General features: G+C 35.3%; 1 protein-coding gene across 1 annotated transcript in view; it reads right to left on the bottom strand.

The window, feature by feature from the left end:
• GALNTL6 (polypeptide N-acetylgalactosaminyltransferase like 6) overlaps positions 1–21,476 on the bottom strand; it is a 1,217,468-nt gene that overhangs the window by 694,229 nt on the left and 501,763 nt on the right. The window contains exon 3 of the mRNA XM_047092006.1: positions 65–203. Within this exon, the coding sequence (XP_046947962.1) occupies positions 65–203 (139 nt within the window). The remainder of the gene's footprint in view (positions 1–64; positions 204–21,476) is intronic.

The following is a 21,476-nucleotide window of genomic DNA, read 5'->3' as shown; positions in this document are numbered from 1 at the left end:
CATAGTTTTAAAAAAAAACAAACAGATGAAAACCAGTCTGCATGGGAGGCTTGCTGATACTCACTTAGCATGGCGAATATCTGGCAGGGACCGCTCTAGAGCAATATTGTTGCTGACAAAAATATTGAAACCATTTTCCCTGTAAGCTGAGTCATCATGGTCCTCTTCAGTGAGGGGGTAAGGTTTCCCATGCTCACCTTTCCCTGGCAGGAGAAAACAAAATGGGATTATCACCTCTACAAAAACTATTTAATCTTCTAGAACAGATAAGACTTAACTGTGTTTTTCCTTAGTCACCTCTTACTATTCTCCTTGGAAGAACTTTTATTATAACACATTATTTTATTCAGAAAAAAGAAATATACTCATGATAAAAAGCAAACAACACCAAAGTATAAAGTATAATCATTTTCAAGAGAGAACCGCTATGATGATTTTAAGTGTATGTTTTGTAACATTTGAATGCAGCTGCTAATGTACATATTGCCTTATAATTTGATTTTATCCAACTTAATTGTTGAAATTGTTGAAAATATAAAAAGCTATATTTTCATTTACTTACATTGGCTGATATTATTTCATTGTATCTCAATTTACAGCATTCCACCAAAGATATACATTTAAATTACTTCTAACTCTTCCTATTAAAAAACAATATTGAAATGAACATCTTTGTTTATATATTCCTAGTTATGTAGTTTGGGAAGGGAAAGGATAATTCCTACAAATAGAAGTGTCTTTAGAGTAAGTTAGAAGAGTTTTCACACATCTTCAGAAGTACTGAATAATAATTTGAAATTTACTGGTAAAATATAGATTATTCATACTTTAATTTGTTTTCTCTTGATTACTAATACAATAACTTTGTATACATTTATCATTTGTATTTCTTACATTGTGAAATGACTGTTCAGAGTTCGTAAAAAATATTTTATTGGTTGTTTTTAAAAAGAATTTTTTTTCTATTTCAGAGAAAGAGAACAAGTGGGGGAGAAGGACAGCAGGAGAGAGAATCTTTTTTTTTTTTTAAATGTTTTATTTATTTTTGAGGCAGAAAGTGACAGAGCATGAGCAGGGGAGGGGCAGAGAGATAGAGGAAGACACAGAATCCGAAGCAGGCTCCAGGCTCTGAGCTGTCAGCACAGAGCCAGACGTGGGGCTCGAACTCACAAACCGCGAGATCATGACCTGAGCCGAAGTGGGATGCTTAACTGACTGAACCACCCAGGCACCGAGAGAGAGAGAGAGAGAGAGAGAGAGAGAGAGAGAGAGAGAGGATCTTAAGCAAGCTTCCTGCTCAGTGCAGAGCTGGACCCGGAACTTGATCCCACAACCCTGGTAACATGACCTGAGGCAAAATCAAGAGTGGGGCACTCAACCAACTGAGCCACCCAGGTGTCCCTGAAAAAAAAACAAGTTTTATATAATGTTTAAAGCTTTGTTAATTATGTATGTTGTAAATATTTTCTAAGTTTACTTGATTTAAATCTAATTTAAGACTTCTGATTTCCAGTTCTGCACACAAAGCACTTAGAAGTTGCCACTCTATCCTAACAAGTAAAAAGCTGAACAGACTGAAAAATCAATAACCCTTCTTGGCCCATAAGAGAAGAAAGGACACAGGGCAAACTGCTGTCCCAAAAAAGAGACAGACAGGTGAATATAGGGAGTGGAGGCTTACTAGGGCAGGGACTCAGAAGTGTAAACCACCTGGGAACCAATGCCTGCATAGAAAACCCAACAGTAATTGACAAATTGCTGGAGGCTCAGTAGTCTGAGAGTTAAAAACTCCAGGGGGACACAGTCATAGGAAGGCTCTAATAATTTTGTGAGATTTACCTGCAGGAGCTCAACTAAATTCCCAATGTAAATGTTGGAGAAAATCTTCTCATGCTTCCAGCAAAAGGAAGAGAAAAGCAGCAAATTTGAAATAAACCAGAGCACACTGTTCTTAACAGGCTTTCCCTCAGGGACCACTAGTTAATCAGAGCCTCACCTGCTGAGGTATTACCAGAGCCTAACCGACCTGGGGAAAGGGAAATACCGAACCCCAGCTCATTCTAACCATCCTGTCCAACCAAACAAGAAAGAAAAATCCTGAGAGAGTGTTGTGGCATTCACGGTCCAGAGCATAGACTTACTAAAAGACTGAGACCTAATCATAAGACTATAGGACACTTCCTTTATCCCCACCCCTCATCATCACTTTATAAAAGGTCTATTTATAATAGTTCACTTACCAAGTATATTATGACCAGCTATTATAAAAAAAAAAATTGCAAGGCATACCAAAAGGCAAAACACACAATTTGAAGAGTTAAGAGAGCAAACCTCAGAAGCATACGTGACGGAGGTGTTGGAATTATCAGACAGGGAATGTAAAAAAACTATGGTTCACATGCTAAGGACTCTAATGGGTAACGTACACAGTATACAACAACAGACGGACAACGTAAGCAGAGAGATGGAAATTCTATGAGAAATGCTAGTGATAAAAAACATTACAACAGATATGAAAAATGTCTTTGATGGACTTATTAGTAGACAGGACAGAGCTGAGGAAAGAATCTCTGAGCTTGCGGATATATTAATATAAGCCTCCAAAACAAAACAGCAAACAAAGACTAAAAAAAGCAGAACAGAAGATCGAAGGACTGTAGGACAACTACAGAAGGTATAACATACACAAAATGGGAATAACAGAAGAGGAAGACAAAGAGAAAGGAACAGAAGAAATATTTGAGACAGCAATGACTGAAAATTTCCCTAAATTAACATCAGACAGCAAACCCACAGGTCCAAGAAGCTTAGAGAACACCAGAACAGGACAAATGCCAAAATAAAACAAAACAAAATTACAAAACTACACCTAGGCATATAATTTTCAAATTATAGAAAATTAAAGCTAAAGACAAAAATCTGGAAATGAGCCAGTGGGGGGAAAAAAAAAACACCCTATCTACAGAGGAACAAAATGAAGAATTACATCTAATTTCTCCTCTGAAACCATGCAAGCAACAAGAGAGTTAAATGAAATATTTAGAATTGAGAGAGAAAAACAAAACAAAACAAAACACCAACCTTGAATTCTGTAGACTGTGGAATTGTCCTTCAGAGGTAAAGGAGAAATAAAGACTTTCTCAGACAAAATAATGAAGGAATTTGTTGCCAGTTAATTTATCTTGTGAGAAATGATTTTAAAAAGTTCTTTAAATTTTTTTTAATGTTTATTCATTTCTGGGAGAGAAAGACAGTGTGCGAGCGAGAGAGGGGCAGAGAGAGAGGGAGACACAGAATCCGAAGCAGGCTCCAAGCTCTGAACTGTCAGCACTGAACCCAATGCGATGCTTGAACTCATGAACTGTGAGGTCATGACCTGAGCTGAAGTCAGACGCCCAACCAACTGAGCCACCCAGGTGTTCCTTATTTTGTTCGATCGTTAACAACAAATAACATTGATGTCAATAGGCATTTAGGTAATGACTTTAACGTGATTGCTGCTAAATATTGTTTGTGAAAGTTGAGTACTGGAAACGTGATCCTGAGTGTGTGTGTGTGTGTGTGTGTGTGTGTGTGTACAATAGTGAATGTGATTATAACTTATCATGTTAAGAAAGAATACTTCTAGTGCCTTTTAAATAAAGATAGTTTTTCATGACTAGAATATGAAAGTTTACCTAATTGTTTTTCAAAATTTTTATAAGTTTTTATATTTTAAACATATGAACCTTTAATTTTACAATATACTATTTGTTTCTAATCACTGAAATGTATTTTTTGTTAGGAAATTTGGCTTCTATATCAGTAATACCTCAAATAAAAGTGAGTTCTTTTTTTTTTTTTAATTTTTTTTTTCAACGTTTATTTATTTTTTTTTGGGACAGAGAGAGACAGAGCATGAACGGGGGAGGGGCAGAGAGAGAGGGAGACACAGAATCGGAAACAGGCTCCAGGCTCTGAGCCATCAGCCCAGAGCCCGACGCGGGGCTCGAACTCACGGACCGCGAGATCGTGACCTGGCTGAAGTCGGACGCTTAACCGACTGCGCCACCCAGGCGCCCCTTTTTTTTTTTTTTTTTTAATTGGCTTCTAGCTCCTGCCCTAATGACATTAACCTCAGTAGCTGTGACAGCTAAGATAAAACAGCTGGGAAGTGATAAATAATTATATGCTGAAGAAGCAGACTGGAAATCTCTCCAATTTTAAATCAGAGAAACAAAAAAAAATTTAAGTTTTAAATCAAAAAAGAAAATACTGAAACTCATCTGTGTTTGTAATTTAAGATAAAATGCCAGTTGCTTTTTTAACCTAAAAGGGAAATAAATAAGTCAGTGAGTAATTTCATTTTTTTAAATGTTTATTCATTATTGAGAGACAGAGAGAAACAGAGCATGAGCATGAGCATGGGAGGGGTAGAAAGAGAAGACACAGAATCTGAACTAGGCTCCAGGCTCTAAGCTGTCAGCACAGAGCCTGATGCAGGGCTCAAGCTCACGAACCATGAGATCATGACCTTGGCCGAAGTCAGACACCTAACTGACTGAGCCACCCAGGCACCCCTGAAATTTCATTTGTATAACAGCTAATTATTCAGCATCCTCTATGGGCAAAAATCTATGTTAAATCATTTTTATTCATTTTCTGACTCAATACTACAAAATAAACATTGTGCTGCTCATGTTACATGTAAGTAAACAAAAGAGACACTGACATTTTTAATAAGCATTTCCACAATCAGCAATTAGCTGATTGTTTAAAAAGTTCTAGACTTTTCTAAAAGATCTACATCTCTCTCCACTGAATGGCCAAATTAGTTAGAGAAGGTCTTTTGACCTTATATATTCTCTGGCATGAACTGGATTTGTAGACACTTCATAAATCTATTTAATAAGAAAATCATAGTGCATAGTAGTCTTTACTTTCTTTAATAAATTTTTATTTTTAAATTTATGTGCCTTAAGTGAAATGTATACACACAGCTGAGGCTTCTTTTCAGTAATTTTTTTAGAGATATTTGTAATACTCTGCGTTCAGATTCAGCCACTTTAAGACTACAAATATAAATTTTAAAGCTACACAGGCATTAAAACACCTGCCAATCAAAGAGAAATTCATTTTCTCTGGAAAACAATTTAGTTTTCAGATTGATAAATCTCCTGAGACAAGGCTTTTCATATGAATAAGTGATACTCTAGAGTTTTATAACACAACTTGTGAGTCACCAGTGATGGCATACTAGAAATTTCTTCATTGCAGCTGTGAGAATAGGTTTTAAAATTTTATGCTCTTATGCACAGAGCCTGCAGTTTTTACTGCAAATACTACTAACTCATCTTAAGTTTTAATACGTAAAGCCTCAGGGACTGTCACATCTCAAGTGGTTTAAGATTTCTTCTACAGAACAACAAAACAAAAAGCAAACAACTCCAAAGAAACAAAAACAGGTGTATGTTGAAAAACGATATTATTCAAAGGTCTTTTGAGTGATTATTAGTCTACAGATTTACCTATTTAACATTTTTAAAATCCTAATATACCTTACTGTTATCAGTTGTAAATTCAAATAAGTCCTTTACTTGAAATGTAAGAAAAGTGTCCTGTCATCTGTGTTTAAAATTGTATTAAAGGTATAAGTGAGATATTTTAAAGAACCAGATATAAAAGTTAATACTGCATCTACATATATAGGTATTAAGCAGAAAAATGCTATCTTACAAATATGTCTCTGAATCTATGTATTCAAGTCATAGAGCAGAATTTAATATGGAAATTAGATTAGTCTCATAGCACACCTGGTATTTATCCTCCACATGAAATGACATTTTATTTAGTCTGGTATACCTATAGATAGTATTATTATTATTTTTTAATGTTTATTGAGTATCTACTACATGCACCACTGGATAAGGAAAGGGAAAATGTGTATAGTATGACCTCAGGCCTGAAAAAGCTAGAAATATACTCTGACTAGGAAGATATAGGCTCCTATGAACTGAATGTTTGTGTCCCCCCCAAATTCTTTATGTTGAAATCCTAACTCCGGATGTGAGGGAATTTAGATGTGAGGCCTTTAGGAGGTGATTAGTCTGAGAGACATTAGGACTCATGAATGGAATTTGTGCCCTTATAAACGATACCCAGAGAGCTCCCTTGTTCTTTCACCCTGTGAAGACACAACAAAAAGACGGTCCTTTATGAACTATCCAACTACCAAATTTACTGGTCCCTTAATTTTGGACTACCCAGTATCCAGAACCGTGAGAAATAAATTTCTATTATTTGTAAGTCCCCAAGTCTATGATATTTTGTTTCGGCAGCCCAAACAGACTAAGTCAGAACTAACCTATAAAATAATTGTTGTGGGGGCGCCTGGGTGGCTCAGTCGGTTAAGCGTCCGACTTCAGCTCAGGTCATGATCTCGCAGTCCATGAGTTCAAGCCCTGCGTCGGGCTCTGTGCTGACCGCTCAGAACCTGGAGCCTGCTTCCGATTCTGTGTCTCCCTCTCTCTCTGACCCTCCCCCATTCATGCTCTGTCTCTCTCTGTCTCAAAAATAAATAAACGTTAAAAAAATTTAAAAAAAAAATAAAATGATTGTTGTGAAAAGGAAGTGAATGAATTGGACAATAAACCTTGTAAAAATTTCAAAACTGACAAACTGAGGAACTTTACATGGCTTGGAAACTCCAACTAGAAAAGGGGAATTTTCAGTTCAAAGCTGAAGGGCAGAGGAAGATTTACATTGTTTTAAGAGGTTTGGGGCTGAGGAGATGATACGGGAATTGAAGTAAATGAATTTGTACAGATGAGATTTTTTAAACACGATGTTTGGAAAATAATAAATCTATTTAAATAGATTGAAATCTCATAAAATACAATACTGAGACATAAAGTAGGGTTTTGTCAGACGGGGGAAAATGCTAGTGACAGACAGTTCAAGGTACTTAAACTTTTTATTAGACATAATTAGAGTATAAGAACAACAAAAAGAAAGTGTTTTTACACTTTTCCTTAGGGGCTTGAGGAAAAGCAGTTAGAACCCTCGAGAATCTGTATAGCCAGGCCTTTGCTGAAATGTACTTTTCTTAGAGAGATTTTTCACAATCAATCCATCTTAAGTCAGTATACCCAGAACTCCATGCCCTATTTCCAAAATCTACTTTATTTTTATCATGCATTGCTTTTCTACCATACATTACTCCTCTAAATTTATTAGTTGACTATTAATTCTAAAATATATTAATTGACTATCTCCTCATTGGGATGTAAGCAGGGACTTTTTGCTGTTCCCTATAGTATCCCCTGAACCTAGAAGAGTGTGTGACATATACCAGATATTCAAATAAATATTTTGACTGGTATATAAATAATACAGTGACGGGACTAGGAATTAAATTATGAGTACCACAGGTATTACCTTTGATGTCATGTTTAAGAGAAGAAAGTAAAAACATCACACTGATTTTAAATACAACTGGAATAATCTATAAGATCATTGAGGGATAGGACTGTGTCTTGATATCTTTGGGTCAGGAAACATTACTATAGTGCTTATCACATGGTTTAGCCCCCCAAAATAAAATACATTTTATTTATTTTATTCTGTGAAATGAATAAATGCAGAAATAAATTAATGCATTTAATTAATGCAATCCATTGAGAAGGATAGAAGATATATCTCAATGATGTAAGATCTTTCAGCAGACGGGGAAGGAAGCAGATAGGCACACAGAAAGAAGAGCCACAGGGATGACACAGAGAGGTGGTAATTAGGAATTTCAAATCTGGTTTGGTATGGCTGGAGTGTGGTTTTTATAAGGTGGAGCAGTAAAAGACAGCTGGAAAAGTCGTAAATCATTGTTTTTTTTGTTTTGTTTTGTTTTTTTTGCATTATTCTGGAAGTGGTACAAGTCCTAATCAAAGTGAAGTACAGTAAGTCAGTAATCCATACTGAAATCTCTAGGGTAACAACAAAAAAATCACCCAAGAATATACAACCCAAAATCTACAAAATAAAACATAACAGAAATAAAATAAGGAAAAATAAAATAAAGGAATAAAATTAAAAAATACTCTATGTAACAAAAAAAGCAGAAAAGGATGAATTAAAGATTATATGGAGAATGGGACTTATGGAAACCAAATAGCAAATATTTATGAAATAGATTAATTCTTTACAAAAACTTACCAAAATTGACAAGAAGACATTTACTACCAAAATAGTCCTGCATCTCTAAAAATTTTTCCTTTTCTTAAATTAACAATAAATATTTATTGAATAAATGAAAGGCACATTTCATCTTTTTAAGTGTTTTTTTCTAATTTATTGAGATATAATTAACATAGAACATTGTATAAGTTTAATGTAAAATGTGTTGATTTTATATACTTATGTCATGAGAAATTATTATCACCATCTTATTAGCTAACACCTCTATCACCTTTTCTTTTTGTAGTGAAAGTGTTTAAGACCACTCTTTTAGCAACTTTCACATATATAATACAATATCAACTGTAATCACAATGCACATTAGATCCCCAGAACTTATTTGTTTTGTAACTAGAGGTTCATACCTTTTGATCAGTATCTTCCCATTTCCCTCATGTCCCAATCCCTAGCAATTACCATTGTACTTCCTGTTTCTATTAGTTTGGTGTTTTTAGATTATATATATAAAGATACCATACCATACTTGTCCTTCTCTGACTTACTTCACTTAGTATATATAATGGATCAGTATTCAGCCATAAGGAAGGAAGAAATTTTTCAATTTATGACAACCTGGATTAATCCTGAGGGCATTATGTTTTAAAAAGTTTGAAAATTCTAGGGGCACCTGGGTGGCTCAGTCGGTTAGGATCTTCTGGGTGGCTCAGCTCAGATCATGATCTTCGGATTTTGGGTTTGAGCCCTGCATTGGGCTCTGTGCTGACAGCTCAGTGCCTGGAGCCTGTTTCAGATTCTGCGTCTCCCTCTCTCTCTGCCCCTCCCCACTCATACTCTGTCTCTCTCTCAAAATAAAATAAACATTAAACAATATTTTTTAAAAAAGTTTGGAAATTCTAGGCCCACATGGTTTCACTGATGAACTTTTTTTAAAATTAAAGTGAGAAATAGTTCCACTTTTACACAAATATTTTAGAAATTAGAGAAACTTTTTATATGATACCAGGATAAACCTGATATCAAAACCAGACAAGGACATTATAAGAAACGAATATGTATCGGAGCTATGTCTCTCATGTGTATAGGTGGAAAATCCATATCAAAAGTAGCAATTTACATCTATCAATATTTTAAAAGACATTATATAGTGACCAACTGAGATTTATTCTAGAAAGGCCATGTTGGCTTAATACTAAAAATCAATCAATGAAACTCACATTAACAGCAGTTCAAATTAAAATCGTGGGAGCTTTTGCTTCTTGGTGGTAGTGGTAACGGTGTGTGTGCGTGAGTGAGGTGCTGTGTGTAGTGAGATGGGGGACCTCAACTGAAAATGAATTTGGAAACGCAAAGAGCCTAAAGCCCCCAAGACAATATTAAAGAAGAAAGGCATAGTTGGAGAAAATTAAAACTATACACATTTGGTTGTAAAATAAACCAGAACTAATTAAGTTACATAAAAATGATAACATGAACATAAAGACACATATATGTTCAAGGAACAGCTCTAGTTCATATATATATATATATATGATATATATATTAGTAATACTATAATTAGTAATATATATATTAGTAATAATACCAATCATTACTGGTAATAATATTGTCTCCATTTTCTGATTATAGAAACTTCTTTTTTAAAAAGAACAGTTGTCTGGGGGCGCCTAGGTGGCTCAGTTGGTTAAGCATATGACTTCTTGATTTTGGCTCAGGTCATGATCTCACAGTTCATGACATTGAGTTCTGCGTCAGGCTTGGCACTGACAGCATGGAGCCTGCTTGGGATTCTCTCTTCCTCTCTCTCTGCCCCTCCCCCCTCAAAATAAATAAATAAACTTAAAAAAATAAAAAGAACTGTTGTCTGTCTAACATCTAGAGATATGAGTAAATTTTGTATTAAAAAACTATCTATTTTTATTTAGCATACAAGGAGTTAAATAACAAGATGTATTTATATTGGTTCTGTGCACAGATTTTAAAGTGAAGATAACATAAATCTATGGCACAGATTGATGTTGTTGATAAGAGTTTACTACAAAAGATTAAAAAATTAACTTTAAAATAGATATGTTTGTATAGAAATCCACTGTTCTATTATTCTTCAGCTTTCATTCTGGGCTTGTGAAAAGGTTTTATTTCCTAATTGTGTAGTTATTCTCTGAATTATCACAAAAAGCTTCATTGTCTGCAGCCAATGCAGGAGAAATCATGTTAAGAAATATTTTGCCTCAACCTCCCAATTACTTTAAAGCTTATTTAGTTTCATTCATTATTGGTATGTATTCTACTTACATAGATATAATTATAAGGTTTTCTTAGTCATTGTGGACAAATGGTAAAAAGTGTCTTTTAAGCCTTTTCCAAAAGGGATGTGTATAATCCTATATATTATAGGATTTCTGCCTTTTCTCTCTCCCCTCCCTACCCTTACTTCCTCCTAAGGGGAAGTGCTTGATTTAATCCCCATGCAGTGCATTCTCCAGAAAGTGACAACTATTTTTTTTTTTTTTTTGATGGATTCAAACTAAATGGAACATTAGTGTCAAATGTGTCTGACTTGGTCTGTTAGCATTTTTCTTTGTGTAAAAATCATGAACTGTCAGAGTGTCATGGGTTGGACATTTTTACCACTTCTGAAAAAATGAGGCAACACAATCATGAAGTATTCCATATGTCATTTGAAGCATACAGAGGAGTTGAGATAAAAACTACCAGAGAGTGGAAAGAAATATAAAGAAATTAAAGAGGCCACTGGTAAAGGGACAAAATAGAATGAAAGCAGCAAAGGAAAAAAAAAGGTTAGAAAAGAAAACTACAAGTGAAGACAAGATTTGGGGATTTTTAATAAATTGATTTCTAGCAATAAAGGAGTAGAAGTCTGATTTATAAAATAAAGTCTAAAAAATTTATAAATTTTTTTAACTTATTTATAAAATTTATAAAATTTTATTCATTTATAAAATTAAAGTTAATTTTATAATCTGTTACTAGTACCATCGTATAGAGCTTAAGGAGACAACTGAAATTATACCGTATGATGAGGAAAATACAGAGTTTGTGATCCCTAATAAGTTCAAGGAAAATATTATTTTGGTTAAATATTAACAGGCACGCTGAAATGATCATGGCTTTTAGATTAAGTGAATGATGAATATATGTCCATGTCACACTTAAAATAGTTCCTACAGAGCAATCAACATCTTATTATGTTTTGATTACAAATGACAACAAATACCTTAGAAGAGTTTATTCCATTTATGATCAAATTTCACATGATGCTGAAAGACAAGTGAATTCTTAATAGGTTATAGAGGAGGATGCATGGTAAAAAATGAAAATGTTACTTGCAATCAGCATTCAAAAATAAAAACATCACAAACATCATGCTCTCAGTCAGGGCCAGGGTAGTTAGAGGTGCGGTTAAGAGAAGGCTGACTTTATGTATCAAACAGACAAAAGAAGGCAACTCGTGAAAGATTTGCACTAAGAGCTATGTGCAATATATAATTCTTATTTTGAATATGATTGGATTTACATTTCTATGGTACCAGAAAACACTTTCAACTTGCTCACTGAAGTATGTCTCTCTCCCTCATGTCTGTAGTAATGGAATGAAAAATTATCAGTGATCCATGTCTCATAAACTTCCCATTGTTCCAACAGCCAGGGCATAGGCAGCATAGAAACCAGAAAAATGCAAATAAAATTTTAGTGAAGTTTTTGAGTGAAGAAATTTTAATGAAATATAGACGTGCTTTAGAGTAAGCTCTTAAAGAATAACTAAGTTCAAATTCATTAATACCAGAAACATCTATATTTTAAATTGATCCAATAGCTTCCCCATGTTTACACTAAAATGTACTGTTTTTCATGTGTATTTTATTATATTTTCTTTATTTCATAAGGAATTAATTAACTAGTTAAGCAGGTAACTAGCTGTCTTAGTTACAGAAGGAAAAATTTGTGTCATGCCAATACACTTCCTGGAATGTAATCTCCTTGGGTTCAATCCTGATTCCATGCCTCACTCAAGGAAATTTGTTGTCTGAATTACCATGGAAGTGGTAACTGAAAACTGGTTTTTAAAAAATTGAATTTTATCACTATGAACATATATAAAAAACACCCATGGAAATTTAGCTTATTCTTTGGAAAACCTAGTAAATTTTTCTTTTCCAAACTGGTTCTGTGTGGATTCCTGATAAATTTGGTTTCAATAACCTCCTCTTTTTCTGCTTAAGGAACAGATTTGTTTTCAGATGTCAGAGTTTTTTTGTTTGTTTGTCTTAATTTTCTTTAAACTATAATCTATAGTAGTTCTTTTTCTGAAAAATCATAATCAGTCTTTAAAAAGGGGCTAACATACCTAATTTACAGGAGGTATGATAATGATTAAATAAACAATATGTCTTAAAAGGCTTTGCAAACTGTAAAGCCAAAATAAAATAAAACTTTTCAGTAAAACATGATCATTTTACAATGTTCTTCTCTTTAATTCTTTCACATAGCCCTTTTCCAGCATCAATTTGGCCAAAATTTAGATTAAAAACTGAAACTTTACTTTATTAAAACTAAAACCTTCCAACTGAATCGAAATATCTCAACTTATTTTATCAGTATTTATTTCCCTTTTATTAGCTGACAGTTTTTTATAGGGCTCAACTATACCTTTCAAATATTTTTTTAAAAGATCTTTGTCATTTTTATAGAAATGAAAAAAAATGTTTAAAAAAAGGGGGTGGCACCTGGGTGGCTCAGTCAGCTAAGCATCCTCCTCTTTCTTGATTTTGGGTCAGGTAAAGATCCCAGAGATGGGTCATGGGATTGAGCCCTGCATCAGTCTCTGTGCTGAGCATGGAATCTACTTGGAATTCTCTTTCTCCCTTGTTCTCTGCCCATTCCGCCCCACACACACTACACACAAATAAGTAAACATTAAAAAAAATGTACGCACAATTAAACAAGAAATTAAAAATAAAACACTCCAAATCTTATCTTTTAACATTAATCATTCAAATATTAGGTATATTTATAAACATTTCTCTTTGAATGTATCAAAGGATGATTACTTTTGAATGACTATATAAAGCCTGGGCCATGCTATGCATGGTAGTTCAATTTTTATGGTCTCAAAGGATGTTAACTCAAACATTCCCATTAAGTTTAGGAACATAGGGGCACCTGGGTGGCTCAGTCAGTAAAAGGTCCGACCTCTGCTAAGGTCATGATCTCACAGTTTGTGAGTTCAAGCCCCATGTCAGGCTCTGTGCTGACAGCTCAGAGCCTGGAGCCTGCTTCAGATTCTGTGTCTCACCCTCTCTCTGCCCCTCCCATGCTCATGCTATGTCTGTCTCTGTCTCTCAATAATAAGTAAATGTTAAAAAAAAGTTTAGGAACATAAATAAACTTCCATTAAAATGGTGAATTGAACATACACATTGTTTTTTGCTTTCGTTCTGGGGAATCACAATAAAACATTAAAAGACAATGAAAAGATTAGAGATCTAGAGCAAAGAAGAGAAAGAAAGGGAAGCAATCAGCATAAAACAGATATCTGTAAAACACCTATCCATAAAAAGTGGAAAGAAAATGGGTACATGGTTACTGATAAATCAAGGGGAGGAAACATAGCCAAGTTCCAAATGGACGTGAGAGGAAACAGGGCTGTACTATATAAATACGAAAGTTTTCTGAACATATCAAGACCAGCTATTGAAAAGGGTGGGGTTGAAATATAAAGCCTACATTAGCAGAATAACTGAAATTCGGTACACTAAATAGTCAAGACTCCAATCTCACTCGTCTTATGTAGTAGCCATCTCCCCATCCATTATTCCGTCACCCTACAGCCAAACCTACCATGAGACCAACCTGACCCACCAGGAGAATTCCAACTCAGCTTTGTGTTGACTGATGATTAATAACAATGTTCTTCTTAACAAGCATTTATGAATAAGTTAGCTTTTAGAGCAATGCCATAAAACTCAGATAAAAATAAAAACAGAGGTGCCTGGTGGCTTAGTTAGTTGAGTGCCCAACTCTTGTTTCGAGCTCAGGTTATGATCCCAAGATCCTGGGATTGAGCCCCACATCAGGCTCTGTGCTGAGCATGGAGATTGCTTAGGCTTCTCTCTCTCTCCCTTTGCCTCTCTTCCCCACTCGCACTCTCTCTCTCTAAAACAAACAAACAAACAAACAAACAAATAAATATTACAATAAAAACAAACAAAAACAATATGAAAGAGAAAAAAGGAAGAAGAGAAGTTTGAGGACAGCCACACTGCTTATTTATAAATGATAAAGCTGGAGCTAGAACATCATCCACTTCCCTCCCCGACCCTTCCAACAACAAATGGAGAAAATGAAGTTAATTGAATTATTCAAATCATTTACAAAATAATTCTGCAAACAAAGTTCCAGGATCTTAATATATAAAACTAGCAGTCAAAAGAATATCACATCTCTGCATTGAGAAACCTGTACTACTTTTAAGTTTCTGATATACTTTTTTCATAAAAATCTAAAACTAGCCTTGAGAGAGAAATGTCCCATTGACATTTCTTGAGAGAAATCATGTGACATAATATACTTAAAAATAGAAGTGAAACTGGGGCGCCTGGGTGGCACAGTCGGTTAAGCGCCGACTTCAGCCAGGTCACGATCTCGCGGTCCCTGAGTTCCAGCCCCGCGTCAGGCTCTGGGCTGATGGCTCAGAGCCTGGAGCCTGTTTCCGATTCTGTGTCTCCCTCTCTCTGCCCCTCCCCAGTTCATGCTCTGTCTCCCTCTGTCCCAAAAATAAATAAACGTTGAAAAAAAAAATAGAAGTGAAACAGAAAATCAAATCTTTTATACTTTGTAAATTACAAATGGATTCTTTGTTATCCATCTCACTTCAATAATTTGTTCATAAATTTTATTAAAAAAACAAATTCTTTATACTGTGATTATTAGAATTATGCCAAAGGAACAATATCTGAATGTACCAGATTATTCCAGACAAGTTAGCTCTTTTTTCCTTCCTAGTATGCAGTGCTACTTCTCCAAATTCTTGAATTCAATGGGAATTTTATACTTTGAAATATATGTCTGTAAGATTCATGTAGCAATCTGTCACACAGCCTAAAGAAAAAGGACCATTAGTGAGAACTAATTACATATAAGTTTACAGGCCATATCACACTTATCTCACTCTAAAATATGAATTTCAGGTACATTTATCTTCTGTTAACCCATCCAAAGCTGTAATATACAGAAGCCTAAAAAATTCTGCCAAAAATCATATTCTAATAAAATCAATGTTTATTTCAGGAGAAGAGGTTATAGAAAAGCAATTTAATGAATATATTGAAAAGATACATTTAAAATAAGCATATTTAAAATCATTTTAGACCTATCATAACATATATAAAACAAACTATTAAAATTTTAGAACAGGGGGCTCAGTCGGTTAAGTGTCCGACTTCAGCTCAGGCCATGATCTCACAGTTTGTGAGTTCGAGCCCCGCGTCAGGCTCTGTGCTGACAGCTCAGAGCCTGGAGCCTGCTTCGGATTCTGTGTCTCTTCTCATTCTCTCTCTCTCTGACCCTCCCCCACTCATGCTCTGTCTCTCTCTTTCTCTCTCTCTCTCTCTCAAGAATAAATAAACATTAAAAAAATTTTGAACAGTAGTTCACAAAATTATCTGTTGAGATTCATTTGTACAAATCCAAACTCTGATTAATATAATTGTGATCCACTCTTTGATTTTCACAAGCAAAGACTGACGGTATAATTCTAATGGATGCAGTGTCCCAAACAATCATTCATCATACCTTTCAGGTTTACTCAGGTACTGAGGTACTTTCACATTAACTGTATTGAAGGAAGGAATAAAATGCTATTTTAAACAAATTGCTGAAATTGTTGCATGTCATGACTGCACTACATTAATGGATTTTGGGGAGCAAGACAAATAGGTAGGCCCTGAATTATACATCAAACTCTCCTATGAAAAAGCTGTAGAATTCATTGGGTTCTTTCACATTTCTACCCTCAGTTTCCTCATTTGTAAAGAACAAAAGGCATGACTAGATTTATTACATCTAATATTCTACGCTAGCTGCAAATCATTCATTTATTTTTTCTAAATCACCACATACCACCAGATACTTAATTAACATTGTTTTTAATGTTTATTTATTTTTGAGAGAGAGAGAATGAGCGAGCACAAGCAGGGGAGGGGCAGAGAGAGAGGGAGACACAGAATCCAAAGCAGGTTCCAGGCACAGAGCCTGATGTGGGGCTTGAACTCATGAACCGTGAGATCATGAACTGAGCTGAAGTTGGACGCTTAACTAACTGAGCCACCCAGATACCCCTTGATTCACATTTAAGAGGTGAACTTGACAAATATTATCTGAAGCTTTAAGTACTTTTAATCTCAAAGGAAAAACTATATGACTTAGTCGTATAGCCAATCTGTTAGAAGAAATGAGGTTATTGTGGGCCTGAGCTATGAGATCCTTGAGGACAGACTGAGGGCATATTGAGATTCAATATACACTTCTTGCCTTTATTGATCAAAATATAAAATATAACCAAAGCTAAAGAAGTAAGGATAAACTACTTAAACCCTTCTAGGTTCTTTACCATAATTAGCCACCAAAAGATATATACAACTAACTCTTGAACAATGGCGGGGCTTAAGGGACCAACATCCGCATAGTAGGAAATTCATGTATAACTTCTGATTCCCCCAAATTTAACTACTAATAGTCTACTGTTAGTTAGCCTGAAGTCTTAACAATAATGTAAACAATCAACACACATACATTGTATGTCATATGTATTAGATACTGTATTCTTACAACAACATAAAGAAAATGTCATAAAGAAAATCATGAGGCAGAGAAGATATATTTATAGTACTGTAATATATTTATTAAAAAAATTCTGTATATAAGTGGATCCAAGTAGATCCAAGTTGGATCCAACAAACTAGTGTTGTTCAGAGGTCAACTGTACTCTTGTTTTTTTTTTTAATCAAAAATCTACACAGATAAATATGGTTGTCTCATACTGAGTTAAAGAAGACACTGTTGTATGATCCAAATACAAATGAAAGGTTTTCTCATGAAAGTTACAATTCATAGTGTTCCAATTAGAATTGTCTCTGCTCCTCAATCTCAGAGGAACTCAGTAAATTACTCGCTCCAGATAAAGCAAACTGATCCCAAAGCAGAGATAAAAGAGTAAGTCCCTAGATCCAGAGTTGCAATAGTTTTTTTTCCCCAAATAAAGCAGGTAAAATAATAAAAAAAATAATCCATCATAAAGGGCCAAATGGAAAAAAAAAAACTGTGACAAAATAAACTGAATCCTAGGAAAGAAACCTAATGCTTTCCAATATGATTTAGATAAGAAGGCAAAGAACTACAAAGAATAAATTGTAAGATGACTGTCTACTAACTACATGGGTAATAATGAGAGGTCTGTAAAAGACATTAATTCCCTTGATAAAAGTAGTTTAAGCATCTGTGAAAGGAAGGATTCTTTTTATCTTCTAAGGAAGGTTCTGGACCATATACCTACTCACTTGCTGAGCTTTTAGTTGTGCAGAGATTAGGGAAATCTGAGTTTATAGTTCTTTGTTCTATCTCACTTAATAACTCATGGCCAGGAGAGTTTGCTTTTGTTGCACCAGCCTCTTTGAGAGTGAATCTGGGCCAGGTTTGTGCCTGCCCACAGAGGGGCTGTAGTTTGTCAGTTCACTTTAAATGACAATTTGTTTTGAGGATGTCAAAATAATAGGTTTTGGAGATGTCAGTCGGTTCCATAATCCTCACATGCGTTCTTTCCAAAACAATTTTGTCATTAAAAGTGTATGAGAAAAAAGCCTTTTCTATACTGTCAGTTAGGAAGGTAAATTGTGATAATTACCAGATAACACAGAATAGAAAAATAATAATTAAAACACTATGATATTTTCAAATGTGAGAAGGAAATGATCCTTAAAAGAGGAAGTCATTATAGAAGGTAACTCAGAGTGTAGTCACGAGACAATTAAAGACTGATGAGTAGTTGATCATAACATCTCTGCATAATGAGAGAATGGGTGTCTCAAAAAGACATAGCCAAACTTAGAGGACAAAAGTCTCACCTTTTCTTCATAACTAATGTTATCCCTTTATCAACCTAATTTTGATTTTCAAATTTTAACTGATGGTTGAAAGAAACAAGCATCAAAAAATGAAACCTTGTGCATATGGAAGCATTGATCTTTTTCAGAACTTGTTATACACAGAAACATCTTTTAACATTTTGATATATGATATTTTAAATATAATAATGTAAACATTCATGATGGACAACCATAGGGCCACTAGAGGATAAGTATAGCCTTTGCCTTGTAGAAGTTTTTAAATAAGTGCATAAAGCAAAGTTATCACCCTATCCGATGGTGAACAGAATAGAGGAAGAAAAAGGAAATGCAAATAGGAGCTGAAATTGGCATTTTACATTGCTGATATAAACATTGAATTTTTATAACTTGACCAGCTGATGTTTGAATTACCAATAATTTTTATGTGGGTTCTATGTCTAATTCGGCTAATCCTTCAGTTATAATTTGCTGTCAAAAAAACGAGTCTCAAAGAATTTTCCGATCAAAAAACTTTCTTATTTATTTATTTATTTATTTATTTATTTATTAAAGTTTATTTATTTACTTTGAGAGAGAAAGTGTGAGCCAATGGAGGTACAGAGAGAGAGGAGTGGATGAGAATCCCAAGCAGGCTCTCCACTGCCAATTTAGAGCTGGATGAAGGGCTTGAACTCAAAAACGGTGAGATCGTGATCTGAGCCGAAGTCAGAGGCTTAACTGACTGAGTCACCCAGGAGCCCTCCAAAAGTTTTTACAAAACAATTCATTCATTCGGAAAAAAATTATTACATACCCGTTATGTGCTAGAAATTGCAGTAGAACATAGAGAATAGACACGAAACATAGATGATTCCAGCCTGATAGAAATATCCATAAGTAGGGAAATGAGTTAAGGTGCTCAAGTATCAAAAATATTCTAATTACATAATTCTTTTCTCTTCTAAAAAAGTTAATATTTTATCTTTTACCTGGGTGATTTACTACTTCTATTTTGGGAATCACACCAAGAAGTTTACTATTTTTTTATTCTCTTCTGGCTGGAAAATATTTTTTTCTTTCAAAAAATGCAGTTATTTCAAGATTTATTATTAACATATATTAGGAAACAGTGGAATAATTCAGGATCAAGCTTTTTTCCACTTTTCTAATTGACTTATGAGGTCATTTCTGTGCGCTAAGAGAAAAAAATCCACTTGCTCTTATAAGAATGGACCGTGCTTCAGGGCTTGGAAATTGCTGATCCTTTCTTTCTTTTTTTTCTATTGTACTCCATTTCCCAAGATTCTGGAAGCTTCTATAAACTTCTCAAGCTCAAAAGTCATTCCTGTCAGACTTTCAGGGAATATGGTAGAGTAGGACCCTAAGCTCACCTTGTTCAATGGATACAACTAGATAATAGCCATATCAGTTTAAATAATACAGAAAACAAGTTGAAGCCTGGGACAGCAGACTCTCTACAGCTAAATGTAGAGAAAAGGCCACATCAAAGAGGGTAGGAACGGCAGAAAAGTGATTGGGAGCTACATGGACCATGGGCCTTTCCTAGGAGGGAAGGAGGCTGCAGGTGCAGAGGGGGGAGAGAAACAGACTCTTACACCGAATGCCTGCTAGGGGAAGATGAATCTCCATAACATTTGGCTTTAAAAACCAGAGATGCTGAATTTCACAAGTTCTTACAATCAGTGGAGCTTAAAACCTGGAACTTTAAAAGTCAGCAGGCTCCTGGGAGAGCCAGGAGGACAGAAGATATTGTGTCCCCACCTATAAAGAGACAGCACAACAAAAAGCCCTGTGGAGATACAGCATAGAAGCAGCAGTTTGAAAAATGCCTGAGTTAAGTGGGAGGGAATTGTTTTTTTACTAATCTCAGAGTGTCTGTTAGAGGGACAGGGTTTGTTGGGAGACTTTGCAGTAATAAAGGACCTGGTGGGTGCTATTGCCCTCCCCTGCTCCCCACCATAAGCATGTAGACTCCTGTGGTAATAAGAATGGTACTAATACCCCCTACATACTAACAGTGCCCCTCACCTGCAAGTTCTCCTGTGGGTGCTCCCCCTCCAGCCAGGCCTTGACTCCATGTCCCATCCCACAGAAGACTTGCACAAACTTTGCTAACACCACATGTCCCACTCCTGCATGCTTCTGTGGATCCATCCCCTCCAAACTTACCTGCCTCTGTCACTGGCAGCTACAGGTCCTCTCCTGCTAGTATGGACCTTGCTGGCACCACACACCCCACCCCAACATCCTCCTGCACTTTAGTGCTACTGCATCTCTGGCAAATACCTGGTCTGACTCAACTTAATCCCAAGGCAGCCCCAGACTGGACCATTAATAACAGTGCAACCAAACCCTGCTCACAAAAGACAAAGAGAGCCATTGAAGATGACTGAGTTGAAAGCAAAAGTGTATCAGCCACAACAGTAGGGTGTACACAACACACATAGGAAACACCCCTTAAGTGCTAGATTCTTGTGAACAGGGGATATTGCACCGTAGGGCACTACAGGGCCTCTTCCTCATTAGACCACTACTTTCAAGAGCAGGAGATGTACCTGAATTTCCTAACACATAGAAACAAACACAGAGAATTAGACAAAATAAGGAAACAGAGGAATATGTCCCAAATAAAAGAAGAGGACAAAGTCACAGCAAAAGAGCTAACTGAAACTATGCCTGCTAGAGAATTTAAAGTAATCGTCATAAAGATGCCCGTTGGACTTAGGGAAAGTGGAAGACCTCCATGAGACCCTTAACAAAGAAACAGAAAACATAAAAGAGAACCAATCAGAGATGAAGAACTCACTAAATGAAAGTAAAAATATACAAGATGGAATAAATAGTACACTTGAGGAAGCAGAAGAACAGATCAGCAACCTACATACAGGACACAGTAATGGAAAGCAATTAGGCTAAGAAGGATAGAAAAACATAATAATAAAAAAAATGAAAACTGACTTATGGACCTCAGTGTTATTCCAAGAGGAATAACGTTCACATTACAGGAATCCCAGAAGAAGAAGAGAGAAAAGGTGGCAGAAAATTCATTTAAATAAATAACAGCTGAAAACTTCTCAATCTGGGGAAAGAAACAAAAATCCAAATCCAGGAGGCACGGATATCCCCCAACAAAATAAACCCAAGGAGGTCCACACCAAGACACAT

This window comes from Lynx rufus, unplaced genomic scaffold (genome assembly GCF_022079265.1).
Source record: "Lynx rufus isolate CCGP_SWC_20201006 ecotype Redwood Valley unplaced genomic scaffold, mLynRuf1.p SCAF_3, whole genome shotgun sequence".
Classification (NCBI taxonomy): Eukaryota; Metazoa; Chordata; class Mammalia; order Carnivora; family Felidae; genus Lynx; species Lynx rufus.
The sequence above is the reverse complement of the archived record's forward strand: the minus strand, read 5'-3'. Positions and strand labels throughout refer to the sequence as shown.